The sequence below is a fragment of the Neovison vison genome, chromosome 6 (genome assembly GCF_020171115.1).
Source record: "Neovison vison isolate M4711 chromosome 6, ASM_NN_V1, whole genome shotgun sequence".
NCBI lineage: Eukaryota > Metazoa > Chordata > Mammalia > Carnivora > Mustelidae > Neogale > Neogale vison.
The window spans coordinates 133,016,719-133,037,396 of record NC_058096.1 but is presented as its reverse complement, the minus strand read 5'-3'; the positions used below and the strand labels follow the sequence as shown (position 1 = coordinate 133,037,396).

The window sequence follows — 20,678 nt, the reverse complement described above, 5'->3', positions numbered from 1 at the left end:
CCATTGCCAGAAATAAGGACTGAAGTTACCATACTCAGGTGGGAAGTGGAGAAAGTGAAATTGTAGAAGGCATGTACTTAAGTTACTGAGGGAAGAGAAAGAGGGGAGAGAAACCCCATACTTTGGAGACCTTTCCAGAGTGCTCACTTGACTTCCAATGTGGAGGAGAGCTTGGGGCTGAGGGGAAGTGATAGGGCCTTAGCTCTCTCTCTCTCTCTCAGACTTGGGGTCTTTCCGGGTTCTAATCCAGGAGGCGAGGGGAAGGAGCGGAAATGAAAGCAGAGAGGCATGGTGCACATGGAGCAGCTTGCCTAGCAGAAGTTGAAAAGACAGCTGGAGCCAGAGAGGGTAGGATAAAAATCCCAGCTAATACATAGAGCCTCTGAGCTCTTTAAAGCAACAGGCCAGTTTGGCAAATATCAGTCCTATCTCACCATTATACTGATATTAAACTACCTTCTGACATTTCATTTCAGTTGAAAGCCTGCCTAGGAAAACACATCACTTGTCCTAATGAGATATAGCAGAACAGAGTGGTGTAGCTTAAGAACCACCCATTGCAGAGTTATTGTCAGCTACACTTTCCATGGAATCATGATCTGGGCAAGTTGTACATCACCGAGCCTCAGTTTCTCACTCTGTAAAATGGCAACAGCCACGTCTAACAAGTGAGAAGCAGTGTCTGGCACATAGTAGGTTCATGGCAGATGTTTGCTTGCTCGCCCTTCTCAGCTGTCTGTCTAGAATACACTGCAGAAAGATTGTGATGCCTGCTTTCTTTCTCTTTCAGATTGCAAAAATATTAAAGTGTTGGACATTGTGTTTGTGCTGGACCATTCAGGCAGCATAAATACAGAAGAGCAAGAAAGCATGATGGGTCTAACTATCCATTTGGTGAATAAAGCAGATGTTGGCAGTGCCCGAGTTCGGATTGGAGCTCTCAAATACTCAGAATATCCTGAGGTTCTTTTCCACCTTGGGAAATACTCAAACAGATCTGCAGTCATTGAACACCTGAGGAGGCGCAGGGACACTGGAGGGCGTACCTTTACTGCCAGGGCTCTTGATCACACAAACCTAATGTTCACGGAAGAACATGGCAGCCGCATCCAGCAAAATGTGAAACAGATGCTGATCATCATCACCGATGGCGAGTCTGATGACCGAAATCGGCTCAATGACACAGCACTGAAATTGAGAAACAAAGGCATCGATATCTACGCAGTGGGTGTAGGAGAGGCCAACCAACTTGAACTTGAGGCTATGGCAGGGAATAAAAACAATACTTTCCATGTAGATAATTTCAACAAACTGAAAGATCTTTACCTGCCTCTGCAAGAAAGAATGTGTACCAGTGCCCTTGAGCGTAAGTTGTAATTTTTAAAGTTTCTCTGGGGGTAGCAATAGAAGGTTAAAAAAAAATAAATTAAATCTTGGCTTCCCATTATCTGGATTTCATGGGATGAATCTTTCTCTGCTCAGGCTATTTTTCTTATTTCCAAAAGAAATGCATTGATTGAGCAAGGTCTGAAAGTTGCCTTTCCATGACGGCATCCATTGAAGAGCTTATGGAAGAAGGTTTCAGAAATGTTCTTTGAGGTCTTGCTACCCTGTTGCCTTTTTCTTGGCAGAAAGGAACTCTACCTGGGATCATACTGACCTTACCCCATTTCAGGGCCTCTTGTGCTATTCCGTTAATGGTCTCAATGCAACCACTGAATACCAGTTGCAGGTCAGACTCAGAGTTGCATGGTTTCACAGATAGACTTCTGTCTTCAGAGATCCAGGACAGTCTAAATGGGATTATAGACATTCTCTTGGGCCATTTGAAGTTGAAGTAGTCTTTGTGTTTTTCTAGATACAGGCAATTAATACGGACAAAAGGATATGGGAATTCAATATGGAGTAGTAGAGGCTGGTGGGTAGGAATAGGGAGGGAAGGGACGTAAGTGGATCCCATGAGATACCAGTGGGTTAGGGATGGCCACAGGCATCCCACTTGAGGAAAGTGTAAGATTGGCCATATGGGTTCAAAGTGAGCAATGAATTCATTTCCTTGGTTTCAGATACTGAATGATGGTATTATCTTTAATAAAAATTGTGACTTTTCCCAAGGCAGCAGGACCTTTTCAATTCTGCCTGTTCCAGCCTGTCCCTGGACTCCCATCCTAAAATTTGGTCTTCTTGCCTTTTGTCAGCACCGAGTAATCCTCCTAACACACACTAGATTATGTCACTGCTTTGCTTACAGTTTATAGTTTCTGAATTCCTGAGTTCCATCTAGCCTTGTCCATATCTCCAACCTCATCTGTTGCCACTCCCCACTTTACAATCTCTCCTGTCAATCTGAAATACCTCTGCATCTTTGTACACAGCATTCTACCCATCACGAATACACAGCCCATTTTCCCACACTGTATCTAGTATTACACATTTCAGCCTTTGTTTACCAATTTCCTGACCCAATTCCTGACAGTGACCCCAGTGGGTATCTCTGATTCTGCACCTTCTATTTCTCCTAGTGGTAGCACCAAACACATATTTGCTATTTTTTTGTCTGTAGCTATAACAAGACTGATTTCTTTGGGCGGGCATGGCCTCCTGTTTATCACTGAGTCCCCATCGACTCTACTACATCACCAGGACTACAGTCTTTTCCTACAAAGATGGAGTCTGTTTTATTCTCATCTCCCATTCCTACCTTTTGGAGGCAGATACTGAGGCAGAGTCTAGGATACATGGTGTTTATTAGGGATCCACACCCTGTGAAGGAAAGTGGGAAAGTAGGATGGGCAGAAGAAGTTGCACAGTGAGGCATGCTCGACAAAGCTCCAAACCTGGCTAAGAGCTCTGGAGTGTATACTGCCTATCAGTGTTGTCCAGCATCAGACTAAGATGACTGGGTGGTTATGTCCCCTTCCCACTTATGTCCCCCTTTCCCAGATATGGTCTTCCCTAAAAGGTTATGGTCTTTTGCAAGACCTCTCTTTGCAGTGAGGCTAACCATGAAGGAGCTGACAGTCTGAGGCCCTCTGTTGACCACACTCCCACAACTGGCAGCAAATCCTTCCTTGAAGGTCTATCTGGGCAGATAACCCTTAGAAAGAATTGTGTGATAAAGGGCATTCTTTGTTCTCAACTGCCTTTACTAATCACCTTCGTGTTGCCCCTATCCCAGCCATTGCATTTGATTGGAACTGAGGGTAGAATATTATCCCTGTGTTTGAGACATTACACCGTGGATTTCAGGGAGATGACCCTTTGCCCTCTTTATTAGCTATTAGCACTTGTCCCATTGCATTTTAATATTTGGTTTATGATATTATAAAAAACTGCAGCAGAGAAAAATACTGGATTTAAAGATAAAAAGAATGACGTGGTCCAGGTACCCGCTCCACTGCATAACAATTGTGTATTCTTAGGCAAGTTACTTAACCTCTGAATTCCATTTCTGTATCTATAAAATTAGATTAATTCCTTATAACATGATCATGAGTCTTAAGTTACTGTATGCCAAAAACATTTTTTAAAATGGCAATTCTCAACACAAATGTAAAGTGGTAGTAGCATTAATAGTAACAGGAACACTAACCATAATACATGGGTACCATTACCTTGACTTCGGTGAACCTTCCAGTTTGAGTGTGTCGAAGGGATTTCTAGCCTTTGCAATTACTTTTTAATGAACCTATTCAATCTATTCAAGCTTCTTTCTCTAAGCAACTTTCACTGTCTTTTCAAATGAATCACATAAATATTAAAATTTGAAGTGAAGTCTATTATCTTTCTCCTTCCCACTGTTTTTCCTTCTTGAGGGCCAACCAATAATTCTCTCTTCTGTTGACTTATCTCAATTTGCTACTAATGTGGGGATTTAGTAAAGCAATTGAAGAATTTGAGGAAAAGGAAGATTTAGAATAATTCGTGAGGAAAATAATTGTTTTGTTTTTCCCAATTGCAGCGTGTGACATTCAAGAAGCCGATATGGTTTTCTTTTTTGATGGCTCTGACATGGTCTCCCACTCAGAGTTTGCTACCATGACAACTTTTGTGTCAGACTTAATTGATAATTTTAACCTTCAGAACCAGAGAATAAAAATTGGCTTGGCTCAATTTGGGAGTGGCTTCCAGAAAATTATTGAGTTGAAAAACTCTCTGACAATACCGAAGTTGAAGACTCAAATTCAAACCATCACTAAGAGTAACGGGTTTCCGCGAATTGACCTGGCCCTTAAAAAAGTGAAAGTCATGTTCGATCCATCTTCTGGTGGGAGGAGAAATGCTGGTGTTCTTCAAACTTTGGTTGTCATCACATCCAGGGATCCCTACTACAATGTGGCTGATGAAGTGAAAGTCCTGAGAAACCTCGGAATTTGTGTCCTGGTTTGGGGCATAGGGGATGTTCATAAGGAGCAACTTCTGCCAATGACAGGAGATTCTAGAAAAATAATCACCCTCAAAGACTTTAATACATTAACAGATGTGAATATAAAAAAAAGAATGGTTCGTGAAATCTGCCAGAGCTGTGGGACCACCAGTAAGTACTTCCCTTGTTTTGTGTTGTTTTTTTAATTTATTTTTTATTTATTTTCAGCATAACAGTATTCATTATTTTTGCACCACACCCAGTGCTCCATGCAATCCGTGCCCTCCATAATACCCACCACCTGGCTCCCCCAACCTCCCAGCCCCTGCCCCTTCAAAACCCTCAAATTGTTTTTCAGTCTCCATAGTCTCTCATGGTTTGTCTCCCCTTTCAATTTTCCTCAACTCCCTTCTCCTCTCCATCTCCCTATGTCCTCCATGTTATTTGTTATGCTCCACAAATAAGCGATATGATAATTGACTCTCTCTGCTTGACTTATTTCACTCAACATAATCTTCTTCCAGTCCCATCCATGTTGCTACAAAAGTTGGGTATTCGTCCTTTCTGATGGAGGCATAATACTCCATAGTGTATATGGACCACATCTTCCTTATCCATTTGTCCGTTGAAGGGCATCTTGGTTCTTTCCACAGTTTGGTGACTGTGGCCATTGCTGCTATAAACCTTGGGGTACAGATGGCCCTTCTTTTCACTACATCTGTATCTTTGGGGTAAATATCCAGTAGTGCAATTGCAGGGTCATAGGGAAGTTCTATTTTTAATTTCTTGAGGAATCTCCACACTGTTCTCCAAAGAGTCTGCACCATCTTGCATGTTTGTTTTTGATTTAACTACTGCCTTCCTGGGGCTTCATTTCCCCAAGATGTCCTGGAGGCTGGCTGTAGCTGAACATATTTTTTGAAGAGTGCTCAGTGAGAACAGACCTCTCCTCTGTTTCCAGGAAGCTTGGGATTAGCTAGCCTCCCTCAGAGGTGAGGAAAAAGGTGCAGAGGCTGGAGGAGGTCCTGGGTTGTGCCCTCTGGTTAGTCCTGACCCCTCACTGCAAGCCAGGCTTTGTGCTTCTCTTACCACCAAAAGTCAGTCCCCTAATTCTGCCTCCCTCCACTTGTGGCAGGCCTAGAATAATGCCTTGTGTCCCGTGGGAAGTAAGTGAAACAGACTTTGGCTGGTTGGCAGCTTTACTATTTTAACTTTGTCAAACCATCTTGTAAGGGACTCCATGTTCCTGTGTGTGTCTCTGTGTTGTGTGTCTGTTTGAACCTATGTGTGTGCATATTTTCTTCTGCTTTTAATGATGGCATTTGTATAATCATAACATAGTAAAGATTTGAATTTGCCCTTAGTGATTATTTGATTCCCAGAAGTCAAAAAAACCAATGGCTGTAAAGGCCAGGAGGTAAGTGAGTCAAGAGGGGAGAAAGGGAAAGAAAGGAAGGGACAGCAATGAGCCATCTTGTGGGGAGGTCACTATTCGCTTCAGGTGAAAGTCACCATGTAGGACTCAGGTTCTGTACATTTGGGCTGGGAGTTGAGAGGATGACATCTCAGGATATAACATTTTGTGTAATTTGTACAACATGCAGAAATTCCTCAGCGTGCTCTGGAGTCATGACTGAAGCCACTTCTTTCACAGAATGGGTTGGTCTTTCCAAGCTCTCCAGATGGTCTATGCCCCATTTGGGGTGCTCAGCTAGAAGCAGATTACAGTGGTGGAAAGGGAACTGGCACTGGAATCCAAAAGCCAGGGTTCTTGCTCTGGTGCTGTAGTAACTTCCAGCATCATGATTTCCTTAGTGATAAAATGAGCAATCAGGCAGGGTCAGAAGTGACCAAATGGCAACTTACAGCTATGTCATATTGGTCCTGTCTGGTGTTGACAACTTGTTAAAATTAGTTGACAGCTTTTACAAACTGAAAATTGCACATGAAAAAGGAAGATTTCAGGCTTTCCTTGGGAAAAAGAAAGGCAATCTAATTACCCCAGACCCATCTCCTGCATGGCTACTCTCAGTGAGAATTGAGTAGTGAACAGACGGGGTTGTTATTCTCCTTTCATTCTCTTTGCTCTCTGTCCATCTAACTCCTTTACATTATCCACCCAGCCTTTGCAGCCGTTTATGTTTGTGACATCTGGATTAAATAATCCCTAAGTATATTTCAAATACTTAAAATGTTATGATTATATGAATCATAACATGTCATCATTAAAAGAAAAAAATATGCATGTGTGCACACGCACATACACACACACAGCCAGCCACTGAAAATGAGGCTAAACCATGATTGGAACTTGAAATATTTGAAAGGGGAGAGAGAAAATACCTGTGTTGATCAAGCAACAGTGTTCTTGAACACTGGGTATTATGGGCCCTCCAGTTCTGAGCCATGCCGTGACCACTCTCCTTTTTTCTGCCTGGTCTGCTCTTCCTTACTCTTGTCTACTCATTAATCTGGCCTCGTTTCTCTTGGTTTCCAGATTGCTTTATGGACATAGTGGTCGGGTTTGACATTTCCACTCACCTGCTGGGGCAGCCATTGTTCTATGGCCACCCCCTGCTGGAATCCTACCTCCCAAGCATCTTAGAGGACATCACCTCCATCGGGAGGGTCAGCTGTGGGGCAGGCACAGAGGTGCAGGTGAACGTGGCCTTCAAGGTGAACAAAATCACTGCCAAGTTCCAACTCTACCAGAGAGCAATATTTGACAGCCTGCGGCAAGTCAGTGTCGATGGGCCAACTCATCTGAATGCACAGTTCCTGCAGTCGCTGTGGGAGACCTTTAATGATAGAGCTAAATCCAATGGACAGGTACTCTTGTCACATTCAGTCTCCCATATCTGCATTCTTCCTTTTGTTTCATCCTCCCCAATTGCATGTTTCATTTTCACATCATCCCATCCTTTGCTTTTCTCTTCCTCTAGGTTCTACTCATCTTTTCAGATGGTCTTGGGGGTGAAAGCGAGATAATGCTTGAAGATCAATCAGACAGGCTCAGAGCAGCAGGTACAGAATTGCAAATTTAAGTGGTACAACACAGAATGTGCTAATGAGTCCCTGCTTACTCAGGTGTGGTAGATCTTGGGATCTGTCTGGCCATTGGAAGCAGATGCTGTTGGTGCCTTCCCAAACCCCCTTGACCAGCCTGTATGCTTATCCCCCAGATACTGCAAATGCCACAGCCATGTGCATTTACCTGTGACCTTCTACAGTCATGTGTCCTTGGCTGACCTGAACCATTACCTTGGAGTAAGGGGTGGGTTTATATGATGTCCCACCTGGAAATGGAAGGGGGACAATCGATATAGGGATAAAAAACATAGCACCCTTCCTCAAGTGGGTCAACTCTGATACAGTTTATACACCAGAGTCCTTCATGAGTCATATCAAGGTGAAGACTTTACTGAGACACATTCTTGCTTACAACTTCCCCCTCCCCTTCCTCTACATCTTTCTCCCTCAATAAACCATGTACACACAAATTCTTCTCTTAGATTATGGTTCCAGGGCTCTTGACCTAGGACACTCCCTACTGTTTCTGATTATCCATGTGAAAGCCACATTGATCTTGAAAAGATCTACTACTATTATACAACCCCTATCCCTCGTCCTAGTTTCAGACCAAGCTGGAAGCTAACTGCAGAAGTTTTGAGAATCTTATGCAGTGACATGAGGCTCCACTGATTGTCAGATGAGATATATTGTTTGAAACTTTCTGGGTATAGACCCACACTGGTTTCTGGGGTTTAGTGTCCATGGGCAGCCTCCCTAGAGACCACAAAATTTCCTGCTTGATTGCTGGGTTGTTTTGTCCTCTTTCCCCACTGTTCTTAGTACATCACGTTCCTTAGTACAACCTCTGGTCCTTTATAGGATCTGGCTCCTCTCCCCACTCTGACCTTCCCTCACTCCCCACACTCAGCATCTATGGCATACAGAGCCATCCCCTTCTTCCTTCAGCACACCTCCCGCCTCAGTCCCTCAGGCCCCCATTCCTGGCATACAAGTTTCTTCTACCTAGAACTCTCCCAGTCCTTCTCCACTTTCTGTCTCTGGTTCTCTACCTCGACCAGCTTCCATTTGTCCTTCAGGATCAGTACAAGTATCTCCCAGAAACCTTCCATGACTTTCTAAGACCAAGTTGGGAGCTTCTCCTTTAGGCCTTCAAAGCACCTTGCCATTCCTTCTCAGGACAATTACCACTTCTCAGAGCAGCCATCTGATCCCTGTCCACCTTTTCCATTGGACTGGCCTTCTGTGAAGGGACAGAGTGTGTCTGTCCTACTCATCTTGTGTCCCTGGTATAGTGATTAATACATAATAAGCTTCTAATAAGCAAATGTTTGTTTAATGAAAGGATAAGTGGAACAAATGTACTAGTGAGCAAATTAATGAGTGAGTGAATGAATGAATAAATGGAGTCCTGGCTACGGTCAGGAGTTCACTCTGGGCTTTCCTCAGTTTCGCAGGGCCTGGGCCCCCAGGGGTGTTCAGTCATGGAGATGACTTTGAGAACTGTTATTAATTTACATTCAGAAAAATTAAGAAAACCTCTGAAGATGAACAATGCCCTACCTATCTATCTACCTATCTACCTATCTATTTATTTTTATTAACATATACTGTATTATTTGTTTCAGGGGTACAGGTCTGTGAATCATCAGTCTTACACAATTCACAGTGCTCACCATAGCATATACCCTCCCCAGTGCCCATCCCCAGCCACCTTATCCCTCCCATCCCCTTCCCTCAGTTTATTTCCTGATATTAAGAATCTCTTGTGTTTTGGCTCCCTCTCTGGTTTCATCTTATTTCATTTTTCCCTCCCTTCCCCTATGATCCTCTGTCTTGTTTCTCAAAGTCCTCCAATTAGTGAGATCATATGATAATTGTCTTTCTCTGATTGATTTAATTCACTTAGTATAATATCCTCTAGTTCCATCCATGTAGTTGCAAATGATAAGATTTTGTATTTTTAATGGGTGCATAGTATTCCATTGCATGTGTGTATATATACCACAGCTTCTTTATCCATTCATCTGTTGATGGACAACTAGGCTCTTTCCATAGTTTGGCCACTTTGGACACTGTTGCTACAAACATTGGGGTGAAGGTGCCCCTTTGGATTACTACATTTGAATCTTTGGGGTAAATACCCAGTAGTGCAATTGCTAGGTCATAGGTAGCTCTATTCTTAACATCTTGAGGAACCTCCATACTGTTTTCCAGAGTGGCTGCACCAGCTTGCATTCCCACCAACAGTGTAGGAGGGCTCCCCTTTCTCCACATTCTCGCCAACACCTGTCATTTCCTGACAGGCTAATTTTAGCAACCTGACTGGTGTGAGGTGGTATCTCACTGTGGTTTTGATTTGTATTCCCTAATAACAATGCTCTTTCTTAAAAATTGCTTTCAAATACCTAAGAATTGCATCTATCAAAACTTGATGGTGAGGCATTAAACACAGTTTTCTGCTATTATTTTTCTGTTGGGTTTGAAGCCTAAACAAGCAAGCAGGCCTGTTTGGTTCTTCATATGTCAAGAGTCCTGCTTCTTCCTATGTTTCCATTTCCCTTTTCTGATTCTCTGAACATCACTTACCAAGTAGAAATACAACAGGCTTTCTTCTCTTTCACATGCAACTCCTTTGGTTCGGATCTCTTACATTTACTGACTAGGACTTGATGCTTTGCTGGTGGTGTCCCTAAATACGACGGAACACGATGAGTTTTCCAGCTTTGAATTTGGAAAGGGATTTGATTACAGGACTCACCTGACCATTGGCATGAGAGAGCTGGGCAAGATGCTGTCACAGTACCTGGTGAGTTGTGGAGCAGAAATGCAGTTATTCAGAAGGCCATCAGAATGAAATTGGAATTTTGATGAGTATTTCTAGAGACCTCCTTGCTTGCCCCACTAACTAAAGTGCATGGCCTTTAGTAGATGAAAAAGTGTGAAAGGCCGGAGCAGCATTATTTTTGTTTTTGAGTGTCCTTCCCTCCTTTATCATCTCACCAAATGAAGGCACAGGCATTAAAATCAACAACAACAACAACAAAAACAACCAGTCCCTAGTCACATAGAAAAGCTCCCACCAGTTTATGCTGCAGCCTGTCAAGGACGAGCCAAGCAGTCTTGTGCAAATTTGGTCTGTGGCCATCTGTGGGGCAGGTGCCCTTTCTATAGAGAGATCATTTTCGGGGAGAGGGGATGCTGTGTTGCAGTTGCTAGCTCAGTGTCCGGTCCTCAGTATGAAGCTAAAGAGCCCCACTGATCCTCTGCAGCCCCTCCCCCACAGAGAGAGGATAGCTGTGTAGGTGGTGTCTTAGGATCTCTGAATACAGTTCTTAATCCCGAGAAGTTCCTGGCCATTGTTGCTCACTCAAGTTTGCTTTTCTAGGGAAACATTGCAGAGAAGACTTGCTGCTGCACATTGTGCAAGTGTTTGGGGGATCCAGGTCCTCGTGGATCCCGAGGACTGCAAGCCACGAAGGTGCCATTCAGTTGTGAAACTATTTTACCCAGTGTGCCTTGATTTGGTGGGTGGGACTGAGGCCACGCATTGCACTTTGCTGTCTTCACTCAATGCCGATGTAATTGCTTCAGACATTTATCTCATGCGACTTCTGAGGTGTAGGAGGCCAGTTTCGAAAAGGCTCATTTTGGATACTGCTGTTAAGAATAACTCCCATTTTTCCTCCATATCCTTCATGACATTGCTCCTTGGTTTTGCCATTTGTACTTTTGCACCTTTGCAGCTTTGAACAGTTTGAGGAGTGCAAGAGGTGTTGGAGACCATGGGGAAGGCTGTAGTTCATCAGCAATGAGTAAAATTGAACCACAAAAAGAGCAAGGCATTGCAGATTAACAGCCCTTTAAAAAACAAATTCTAGAAGATCCATTACACAATAGCGTAAATAAATATGTCACAGTGTCTTTGCTAATGGAATGCTCTAAGGTGATGAGGATGAATGAACCGCAGGTACATACACAACATGAATAAGTGTTATAAATACAGTAGTGGTCAAAAAAAAAAAGCAAAATACAGAAGAAAACATACAGTATGATTCCATTTATAAAAAGTTTGAAAGTGAGCAAAACTAACCAATCATGTCTAGGGATGAATAATTCAGTAGTGAAGTATAAAAAAAAAAGCCAAGAGTGTGTCCCCTGGGGTGTCGGTGGGAGTGCTTGGCATTGGCGGGGGTTGGAGGAGGAGGGCAGCGAGCTGCGTCCTGTTTCTTAGTCATGGTGGTGGCTACATGGACATTCACTTTATAATAATTAAACCATGCCTTTAGATTTTATTTATTTTATGCACTTTTTCAAATGTAGTTTGATATCATAAGTAAAGGAGTCTTTTTTTTTTTTTTTTAAAGAGAGTAAATACTTACTAATAAGTTCTGCACTGCCTATCCGTGGGTACGTGATCTTGGCCATTTTACTGAGTTACAGTGCTTTGTTCAGCAAAGTTTCCTCTCCCCTCACTTGGCTCTGGTGAGTCTTAGAGTTACATTCCAAGAGCACAGCACAGGTGTACTGAGCAGAGAGCCGGGACCTCTGTTTTACGGTGAGGAAAGCAAAGCCCGGTTGAAATCTTTGCCATAAATAAGCCACGGGGCAGTTAAACCCCACGTGGCAGAGGAAGTGATGATCGCCACTGAAATATATGTAACCTCACTGGGAGAAGTGCTTCTTTTTCCTTGAGCTCTCAGAAAAGTAAAAGGAAATAAAATGATCTCTCTGGAAATGTGATCGATTTGCCTTCTATGAGGCAAATCAGTTGTAGTGGCTACAGCTGCCTACCACACAGCCTCTTAGGCGAAGGAACCCCCCAGACACCCTAAGCTGCAAAGGCATCTCCACAGGTTAACTCCAGCAGGAGTCTGGGCTTGTCAGATTCTCCCCCAGACTCATAGCCACCCCCGGAGACCCTGTGACCAAGTTGAAGGGAGGCAATTGTCTAATGATTTCATAAGTTCAGATTGAAGGAAGCTGACCAAAATGTATTTTTCTCTTTCCTCCTAGGGTTTTGCAGGTCTGAAAGGCAGCAGAGGACACAGGGGAGACGACGGAGACCCCGTAAGTTTTTCTGACCCTCCCCCCCAACACAAGCAATGATTTTCTTTTGCATGGACAGCTTTATGTTCCTACAGAAAGGGTTTGTTTATATGGGGTGTTTGGTGGATTTGGAAGAAAATGGGTTTCTCCTTCACCCCTTTTTTGGGTCTGGATCATGAACACTCACCAAATCCACTTTTGCAGGAAAGGAGGGAGCAGGCTTGCCTACATGTTGCCTGGCATGTTTTTTATCAGTGGCAGGGAGGAGGGCATGGTCCTATCTCCCCTGTGCAGGGCGCAATAGGGCTGACTACTAGTGAGGGGCCGTCTTCAGACCTGGAGCTCAGTGCTTAGTGCTTAGTGCATGGAAAGGCATGGCTTCATGGGTCCATGTAACACAGAGGTTTTCTAATCTCGGTCTTTGTTTGACCCTTAAACCAGAACTCTCACGTGGTTCATCTATCAAATTAAGAGGATAGATTGGAAGGAACTGAAATACTTGAGTGGCTCTTTTTGGGGTGGGGAAAGTTCAGGAAGCATCCAGCCTGCATCTCCATCCCCTTAGAATCGAGCTAGCTCTCCACCAGGGCAGCAATATTTAAAACAAAATTATATCATGCCTGGGCAGGTATAATTAAAAGCATAAGCTCAGTTAGACAGCCAAAGGCTGACCTAGACATGAAACCCTAGCAAGACATTTAACTTCCTCTCAGTCTCCTGATCTACAGACAGATAACATTCCTCTAAGACTCTAGTGTTGACCTAGTTTACAAAATGACCACAAAAGGGTGTGCCCTAACCCACCTACCCCATACCTGCAGAAGGGTCTTAGAGCCCACTGATGCAGCGTAGAGGACTTTGAGTGTGAGTGTCTGGCCACGGGCCCTCATCTGGCTGACAGTCCCGTCAACAGGAGGTCACAGTGTTTAGTATCTCTCAGTGTCCTGTGACCATGAATGAGGCCTCCTACTTTCCTGGGAGTAACCTCCAGAATAAAGAAAGCAAAGCAGGAGGAAGGAAGATCCCTTCTCACCTAAACTACCAGGGAGGAAATAACCAAGCTCATTGCTAAACAACTATTTATCCAAACAGCAAACCCTAAGCACCCACTTTACAGCCAGATCTGACTGAGCCAGGCGCAAGGGACATAATTGGGTAAAGAGAGAGTGGGGGGATTCCTGTCTTCAAGGAGCACCACATTTCTTTTCTCTGGAAATTCATTTTACTCTAGCATTTTCCTGTGTTTAAATATTTCCTGGGAGAAACAGGATTGATGGGAGATAAACACACCTTTGACCTTGAGCACTCTTCCCCCAGTGGACGGTCTGACTTTGGGGCTCTTTCCCCTTGTGGTCCTTTCCATGAGCACTTGCACTTTCATCTTTTTTTTTTTCCCAATTTATTTATTTTCAGAAAAACAGTATTCATTATTTTTTCACCACACCCAGTGCTCCATGCAAGCTGTGCCCACTATAATACCCATCACCTGGTACCCCAACCTCCCACCCCCCCCCCCCCCCCGCCACTTCAAACCCCTCAGATTGTTTTTCAGAGTCCATAGTCTCTCATGGTTCATCTCCCCTTCCAATTTACCCAAATTTGAGTTCTGGTAGCAGTGGCCCATTCCATCAACAGCTTCTACTCAGCTCCGGTCCCCTGGGACCAGCTGGCTTCAGAACCACCAGCTGTGCTGGCTTCTCCAGGGCAGCGCTGGGACCTTGGCTACCACGCCGGGGCCAAAGTATATTACTGGAGTCTTTGAAAAGGGACTGGAATGTGACACAACTTCCGAACATTTGGCTGTGCCGTCTGCTGAGGACAGTGAAGCCACGGGACTCCTCCTGCACCTCCGTGCGATCTTGGGTCTGTAAGGAGGCCGGGAAGGTTGACGGGGAAGATGTGTTGAATAGAGGGAAGAGCCAGAGGTAAAGGAATGCATTTGCAGAAGGAAGAGCTTCACTTCTAAAGGGCAAACTGCTGGCAACGTCTGACAAAAGAGTCACTGTGGTGACTTGTTTTACCTGTTTGGCTGCCTTTTCTTAGGGAAGACGAGGAGAATCTGGACCCCCAGGAGATAAAGGGATTGCAGGATGTCCAGGGGAGCATGGTCAAAAGGTGAGGCTCTGCTAGAAATGTGATTTTGAATTCCCTACAACATGCTCTGCTGTCTCTTCTTCTCTCCCTCCCTTTCTCTCTTCCATGCCCCCCATTGCCTTTCTCCAATTACATATCTGTGTCTTCACCTGTGGACTAATTCAACTTCTTAGAAATCTCAATGAGTTCAGAGCCTACATTCAATCCCTCTATTATCCGTTTGTGCTTAGAGAGTCAGAAGCAATTAAAGAAGCACAATTGCTTGTTTAGGGAGGCAGCCGCTACTGCTCCAACAGCCTGTGAATCCAACTGCTGTCTGTCTTTGATGTGTCAGTGAGAGAGATTTCGTCTTTTACAGGGAATCAGAGGATTTTCTGGAAGTAAGGTACGGTAGTTGTCTTCTCAGTCCAATTCAATTTCCTGACGGGATTCGCTTCCCATTAAGCATGTGACAGAGCCCTCCTCTGACCTGAATGCACTCCTGTTGTCCCTCAGGGAGAACAAGGAGAGGATGGGGTTGCCGGACTGGATGGGGAAGAGGTAAGCCATTTTTCAGGTATCATAACATGGTCAGGAGGTTGATGTATTTCTCTTTAAATGGGAATTTTGTTTTCCTTGACTTCCTTTAGGGCTTTCGTGGATTTCCTGGGGAAAAAGGAGAAAAAGGTGATCCAGGATCTCAGGTAACAATTTCAATACATCAAAGAAGGAGAATTTGGCAACAAGGACAGTCTTAACTGATGTGTGCCAGTGCTTCCTAGGGAGAAGTGTGACAGCTGACCTGACCATGCAATGAAGTCCTGTTACTACTGAGTAGATGCTACATCCCCATTTGGGAATTTTCACAAATTCCAGAGAGAGGGAGTCAAGGCATACAACATTCTTCTATGTTCCTCAGAAATCTGAAAACGAATGTTTTTGCCTGTCAGTGGCTTCCATGTTCTCTTTATTGCACCAGGGGAAAAAAAGAAAACAACATAAAAGGCAAGAGAAAAATACAGAATTATTTTGATGATCTCTCTGTAGCAAATCACAGTGAAATTTTTTTTTATCTCAAATTCAATTCAATCTTTATTAACACATGCCTACCTGGTTCCAAGCAGCTCTGTTTTTATGTTCTGATCCAATTATTCATCCAATATTTTTGAATACCTGGCATGTGCCAAGCACTGGGTTATGTGCTGCATATTCAGAGATGAACCACACGTCCTTATCCTCAAGGATCCTGGGACATTAGAAGACTGACATATTAATAGCCAAAGATAGTGCAGAATGTGTTTGAGGCCATGTTGACCCAGAGAAGGCACCTAACTCAGCAGGGTAGGGAGGAAGTCCAGGAAGTCTTCCTAGAGGAAATGATCCCTGAGCTGAAGATGAGAGGCATTAGCAAGACATGGAGGCTTGGGGGTACTGCAAGTTGAGCATCAGAGTACAGGTGGAGGGAGGCGAGGCTCTAGAGGTAGTGGGAAGAGATTGTGAAGGCACTGGTAGGCCATGTGGAGGACTTGGGCTTTTAACCATTAAGCAATCAGGTGTCTTTGAAAGATTTTAAGTACAGGGACCACACATGAATTTGCCTATTAGAACTATTACTTGGCAGCGATGTGGAGGATGTGTCAGAGATGAAATAGATACAAGGCATAGATGAGAGAATCTGGAATAATCAAGGTAAGAAGTGATGAAGCCTTCAAGTAAAGCAACGTCAATGAGAACAGACAGAAGACATATTAAGGACATAGCAGGGCCTGGGCTGGAACGAGCAGCCAGAGTGCAGGATTTAAGAAAGTACTCCTTCTCAGAGATATGCAAAGTGTGAGTGTCTCCCTAAATTTTGCATCCTAGGTGACTTGCTTCTCTCACCCCAGTTCTGTCTCCAGGACATAAGATCTCTAGATCTAGGTGACCAGAAAAGCAGGAAATGAGGAGTCAGTCAAAATGCCTTTAAGTGCCCTGGTTTGGCAAAGTTGAGTTGGGAACACTTGAGTTTGAGGTGACATGTGGAATATTCCTGTGAAGGTTTCCAGTGGGCAATTTAATTATAAACATCAAAAGTTTCTAGACTGGCTTCGATGTCCAATGTAATACTCACTCCCAATATATGGCAATTTAAATTCAAATTAGTGACTGTAAAAAACTCTGCTCTTCATTCGTCCTAGCCACATTTCATGTGCTCAGTAGCCACATGTGGCTAGGGGCTACCATATTAGACAATGCAAATATAGAGCATTTCTATTACTGCAGAAAAGTTCTGCCAGATGGTGCTATGCTAGATCATGAGAAATTTCCCATTGCTCAGCCTCCCTATGTATAATCCTGACCATAGGCTTAAAACTGCACTGAGTACTGCCTAAGAAGTCTGAGGAAACTGACTGGGAGAGAGGAACATGGATCATTTTGTCCGATTAATTTTCTTGCCACCAAAACACACATTTGACATTTTAACACCATTATAAAACCCTCATACAAGCTAACTCAGAAGCTCATATTCTTTCTTTCTTTCTTTTTTTTTTAATCAGGGCAGCCCGGGTTCCAGAGGTCCCCCTGGGGAATATGGGGAGAAGGGCTTCCCAGGAGATTCTGTAAGTTACTTGGGTCTAGTTGGCTCTGAATTGCGTAGTTGCTCCAAATTCCTCTCTCCTTTCCCTTGTGTCTCCTGCTAAGCTGTAGATGAAGGCTTGTCTTGGGATTTGGAGTAGTAGCTGTTGACTGAGAAGTAACTGCTATGGAAAAAAAATCTGTGTGCATCTGACCTTGGCTGATTATATTGGAAATTTGGAACTGGGAACTAAGGTTCCATCCTAATTATCCTTAATGTTACATTGAGACTTTCAAGTTCATTTTTGGGGAGAAATTTTCACAATTTTACTTATTGGGCTTCTAATCTTACAGATTCCCTATTTGCAGACTTGATCAGAAAGGAATCTTATTGCATCGCTAAGGGAGTAGCGTAAGCACGTTTGGACCAGTGCATCAGTGATGGTGCCAATACAGAGAAGAGAAAATCGTCATGGTTTCATCAGACAGTCATTAGCAAACACTCTTAACACTTCATTTGTCACCAAACCCTCTTCATTCAAACTTAGGGAAATATTTTCATTTTTTAAAAAAATCAATGAATTTCAAATATGGAGAATTTTCTCTCACTTTTCCTCATTTAACCCAAATTAACACAAGATAAAACCAGAGGAGGAGACAAACCATAAAAGACTCTTAATCTCAGGAAATAAACTGAGGGTTGCTGGAGGGGAGAAGGGTAGGAGGGGTAGGGCGGCTGGGTGATGGACATTGGGGAGGGTATGTGCTATGGTGAGTGCTGTGAATTGGGTAAGACTGATGAATCACCGACCTGTACCCCTGGGGCAAATAATACATTATATGTTAATAATTTAAAAAAAACAAATTAGCTTTCTCCTTTAAAATTATACCATGGTATGTGAAAAAAAAAAAAAAAGCTAATATTTCTTGGTTCTAAAATCCTTTTTAAATCTTCCTCTAGGGTAATCCAGGACAAAACAGTAACATCAAGGGACAAAAGGGCTCCAAAGGAGAACAAGGAAGACAAGTAATTGGATCCATTTTACATACATAGCATCTATAGATCTATTTATATATATGAATAACTCATTCTGTTACTGAGCTGAGACTTTCATATAGTCTAAATTAATTACTTAGTAAAATATGTATCTCTTCTATAATTGAATAACAACCCTAAGTTCACATTTCAAAGAGCCTTATTTCCTAAAACAAGACACATCTGTAGTGGGTTATAGTTCCACGGGTAAAATTATTAAGTTTCTGGCAGGTGATATTATACGGGGAAACTGATAGTTAGCAATGCACGTTGCTATGCCATTTTCCTCTTTAACAGATACAGACCCAGTAGTGTTAATATGCAGATAGGTTCTAGCATGACACATTTGTTCTACTGTTTTAATAGTGCATGAAGTTTTTATGCTGATGTAGTTATTCAGAATCTTATGCCTTACGATCTTGGGGAAACAATTATATTTTTAGGGTAGAACTGGACAGAAAGGAACACCAGGCAGTCCTAATTCCAGAGGAAATAGGGTAAGTATGTTCTATGAACATTTATTTTCCCTCCTTTTTACCCAAAGGCGCCACAGAGGCATTCACAATATTTGCCAGTGCAGAGCTGGCTAGCCCAGGGCTGATACATCGGTGCTATTGTCATCTGGGGCCAGATGATGTGCGGGGCTATGATGTGCTTTTATAAGATGTGTCAGAGCAACCCTGTTTTCTACCCACTAGATGTCAGTAGCTCACTCCCCCCAAGTTGTGAGAGATAAAATGTCTGCAGATTTTGCCAGATGTCTGGGATGAGGGTAGTGGGGAGTGAGGGCAGAGGACAAAATCACTCCTTGTTGAGAACTTCTGTGACAGTCTGCCTTCCTCTTTCCGCCTTCCAGAAGCTTCAGAATATCTTTGGAGACAGTCGGTGCCTCTAACACGAAAGCCCTCCTCCAGTAGCTTAGCATCTTTGAGCTTCTCTAAGAATATGAATTGGATAAACACTCTCTTTTCTCTTCAAGTGTTGCCAATGGGAAAGAAAAGTCACTGATAAATTATTCCTGAATGAACCAAAACACTGGTGACTAGGGCCAAGCCTGTGGCAACCTCTAGACTCTAGGACAACTTTATAGCATCTCATGTGATATCAAGCCTAAAACAGGGATTTCCCATTCTTTTTTAAGAACAAACAAGAAATCACTTTTTTTATGAACTACTGAAGTGAGAGGTGACATTTCCAATGTGTTAGAAAACCTTTTATTGGGCACCTCGGTGGCTCAGTCAGTTAAGTGTCTGCCTTCAGCTCAGGTGGTGATCCTGGTGTCCTGGGATCGAGTCAGGGGTCCGGCTCCAGGTTCTGAGGAGAGCCAGCTCCTCCCTTGACCTCTGCACCTCCCCCCACCCTCTGTCTCTCATGAATAAATAAATAAAATCTTAAAAGAAAGAAACCCTTTTATCATGCACTCAGAATGGAGAGTATGAAAAGACAATAATGTACAGCACCCTAGATCTATTTGACCCTAAGCTTTGTTCAAGAGGGAACCGAAAATAGTTGGCTTCTTTTTCTATTACAGACTTGGAGTCTTATCACCCTGAAGGCTGTGGTTGATTGCCTTTCTCTCTGGAATAGATAGTGGAGGAATGTGTTTTAATTCCTTTTGCCTTTGTTTATCTTGAATCATAGTTCTTAGGGATAAGATCTAGTCAGATGGCTTAGGCTTCTTGGTGCTTCTGGTAAAAATTCTCTGGGACTCTGCAGTCTTCTCCATATGCAAGAATTAAAATTAACCAGAGGAAGCAGCAGAGCAGCAAGATACACTACATGAGATAAAAATTTAAAGATAAGTACATATTTTTGTTGGTTTAAGAGAAAATACTCTTAGTTTGAGAGAGCTTTGTAACTGTCACCATCAATCAGGCACGTTTTGAAAGGAGATACTGGGGTGGGGACGGGGGTTTACTACTTGGACAAACCAGCCAATGACTTGAAGTCACTTCCGAGACAGGAGGCTCTCAGCGTCCCTCTCCTATCTTCACAGGCTTCCCCACCAAGCTCCTACCTTTGCAATCACTTTTCTTCTGAACTGAACAAGGCAATGTGATCTAAAACAACATCAAGCTTTTCTGCCTCTTCCCCCAGCTCTCCAGTGAAGGCCAGAGTTCTCTGTGAGGGTCAGAGGATCTTGAGTAGATAGATTCTGAGAACAAAAGCAAGCGTGTAGGACACTGCCTCCTCTGTGGTAGAAGACCCTTAGGGGGGTTAGTTGTGCCAGCTGTTGCCAAAACAGTAGACTGATGTACTGAGAACCAGACGACTTGGAACGACAACATTACAGGCCCCTTGTTTTTGGCCTGCCACACACAAAAGCTTATAAATAGTAGTACTTCTAGCATTTATTCTGTGCCGGGTCCTGATCAGATCACTTTCAAATATTAAATCCTTCTAAAAAACCTACTAGATAGATACTGTAATTATATCCATTTTATAGATGAGAATAACCAAGAACCCTTGAGCAGCTTGCCCAAGATCAGGGTAAGTAGCAAGGTGGCAGAACTGGGGTTTGAACCCAGACCATCTCACTCCAGAGTCCAGGGTCCTAACCTCCTGGCT

General features: G+C 43.3%; 1 protein-coding gene across 4 annotated transcripts in view; it reads left to right on the top strand.

Annotated features, from left to right (window-relative positions):
- The window catches only part of COL6A5 (collagen type VI alpha 5 chain), a 96,564-nt gene that overhangs the window by 20,049 nt on the left and 55,837 nt on the right, over positions 1 to 20,678 (top strand). For all 4 annotated transcript variants that reach the window (XM_044252400.1, XM_044252398.1, XM_044252396.1 and 1 more), the window contains 14 exons: positions 791 to 1,366; positions 3,962 to 4,537; positions 6,864 to 7,195; positions 7,309 to 7,390; positions 10,063 to 10,205; positions 10,785 to 10,877; positions 12,413 to 12,466; positions 14,489 to 14,560; positions 14,898 to 14,924; positions 15,035 to 15,079; positions 15,169 to 15,222; positions 17,056 to 17,118; positions 18,036 to 18,101; positions 18,554 to 18,607. In XM_044252400.1, coding sequence (XP_044108335.1) covers positions 791 to 1,366; positions 3,962 to 4,537; positions 6,864 to 7,195; positions 7,309 to 7,390; positions 10,063 to 10,205; positions 10,785 to 10,877; positions 12,413 to 12,466; positions 14,489 to 14,560; positions 14,898 to 14,924; positions 15,035 to 15,079; positions 15,169 to 15,222; positions 17,056 to 17,118; positions 18,036 to 18,101; positions 18,554 to 18,607 — 2,237 coding nt within the window. The remainder of the gene's footprint in view (positions 1 to 790; positions 1,367 to 3,961; positions 4,538 to 6,863; positions 7,196 to 7,308; positions 7,391 to 10,062; positions 10,206 to 10,784; positions 10,878 to 12,412; positions 12,467 to 14,488; positions 14,561 to 14,897; positions 14,925 to 15,034; positions 15,080 to 15,168; positions 15,223 to 17,055; positions 17,119 to 18,035; positions 18,102 to 18,553; positions 18,608 to 20,678) is intronic.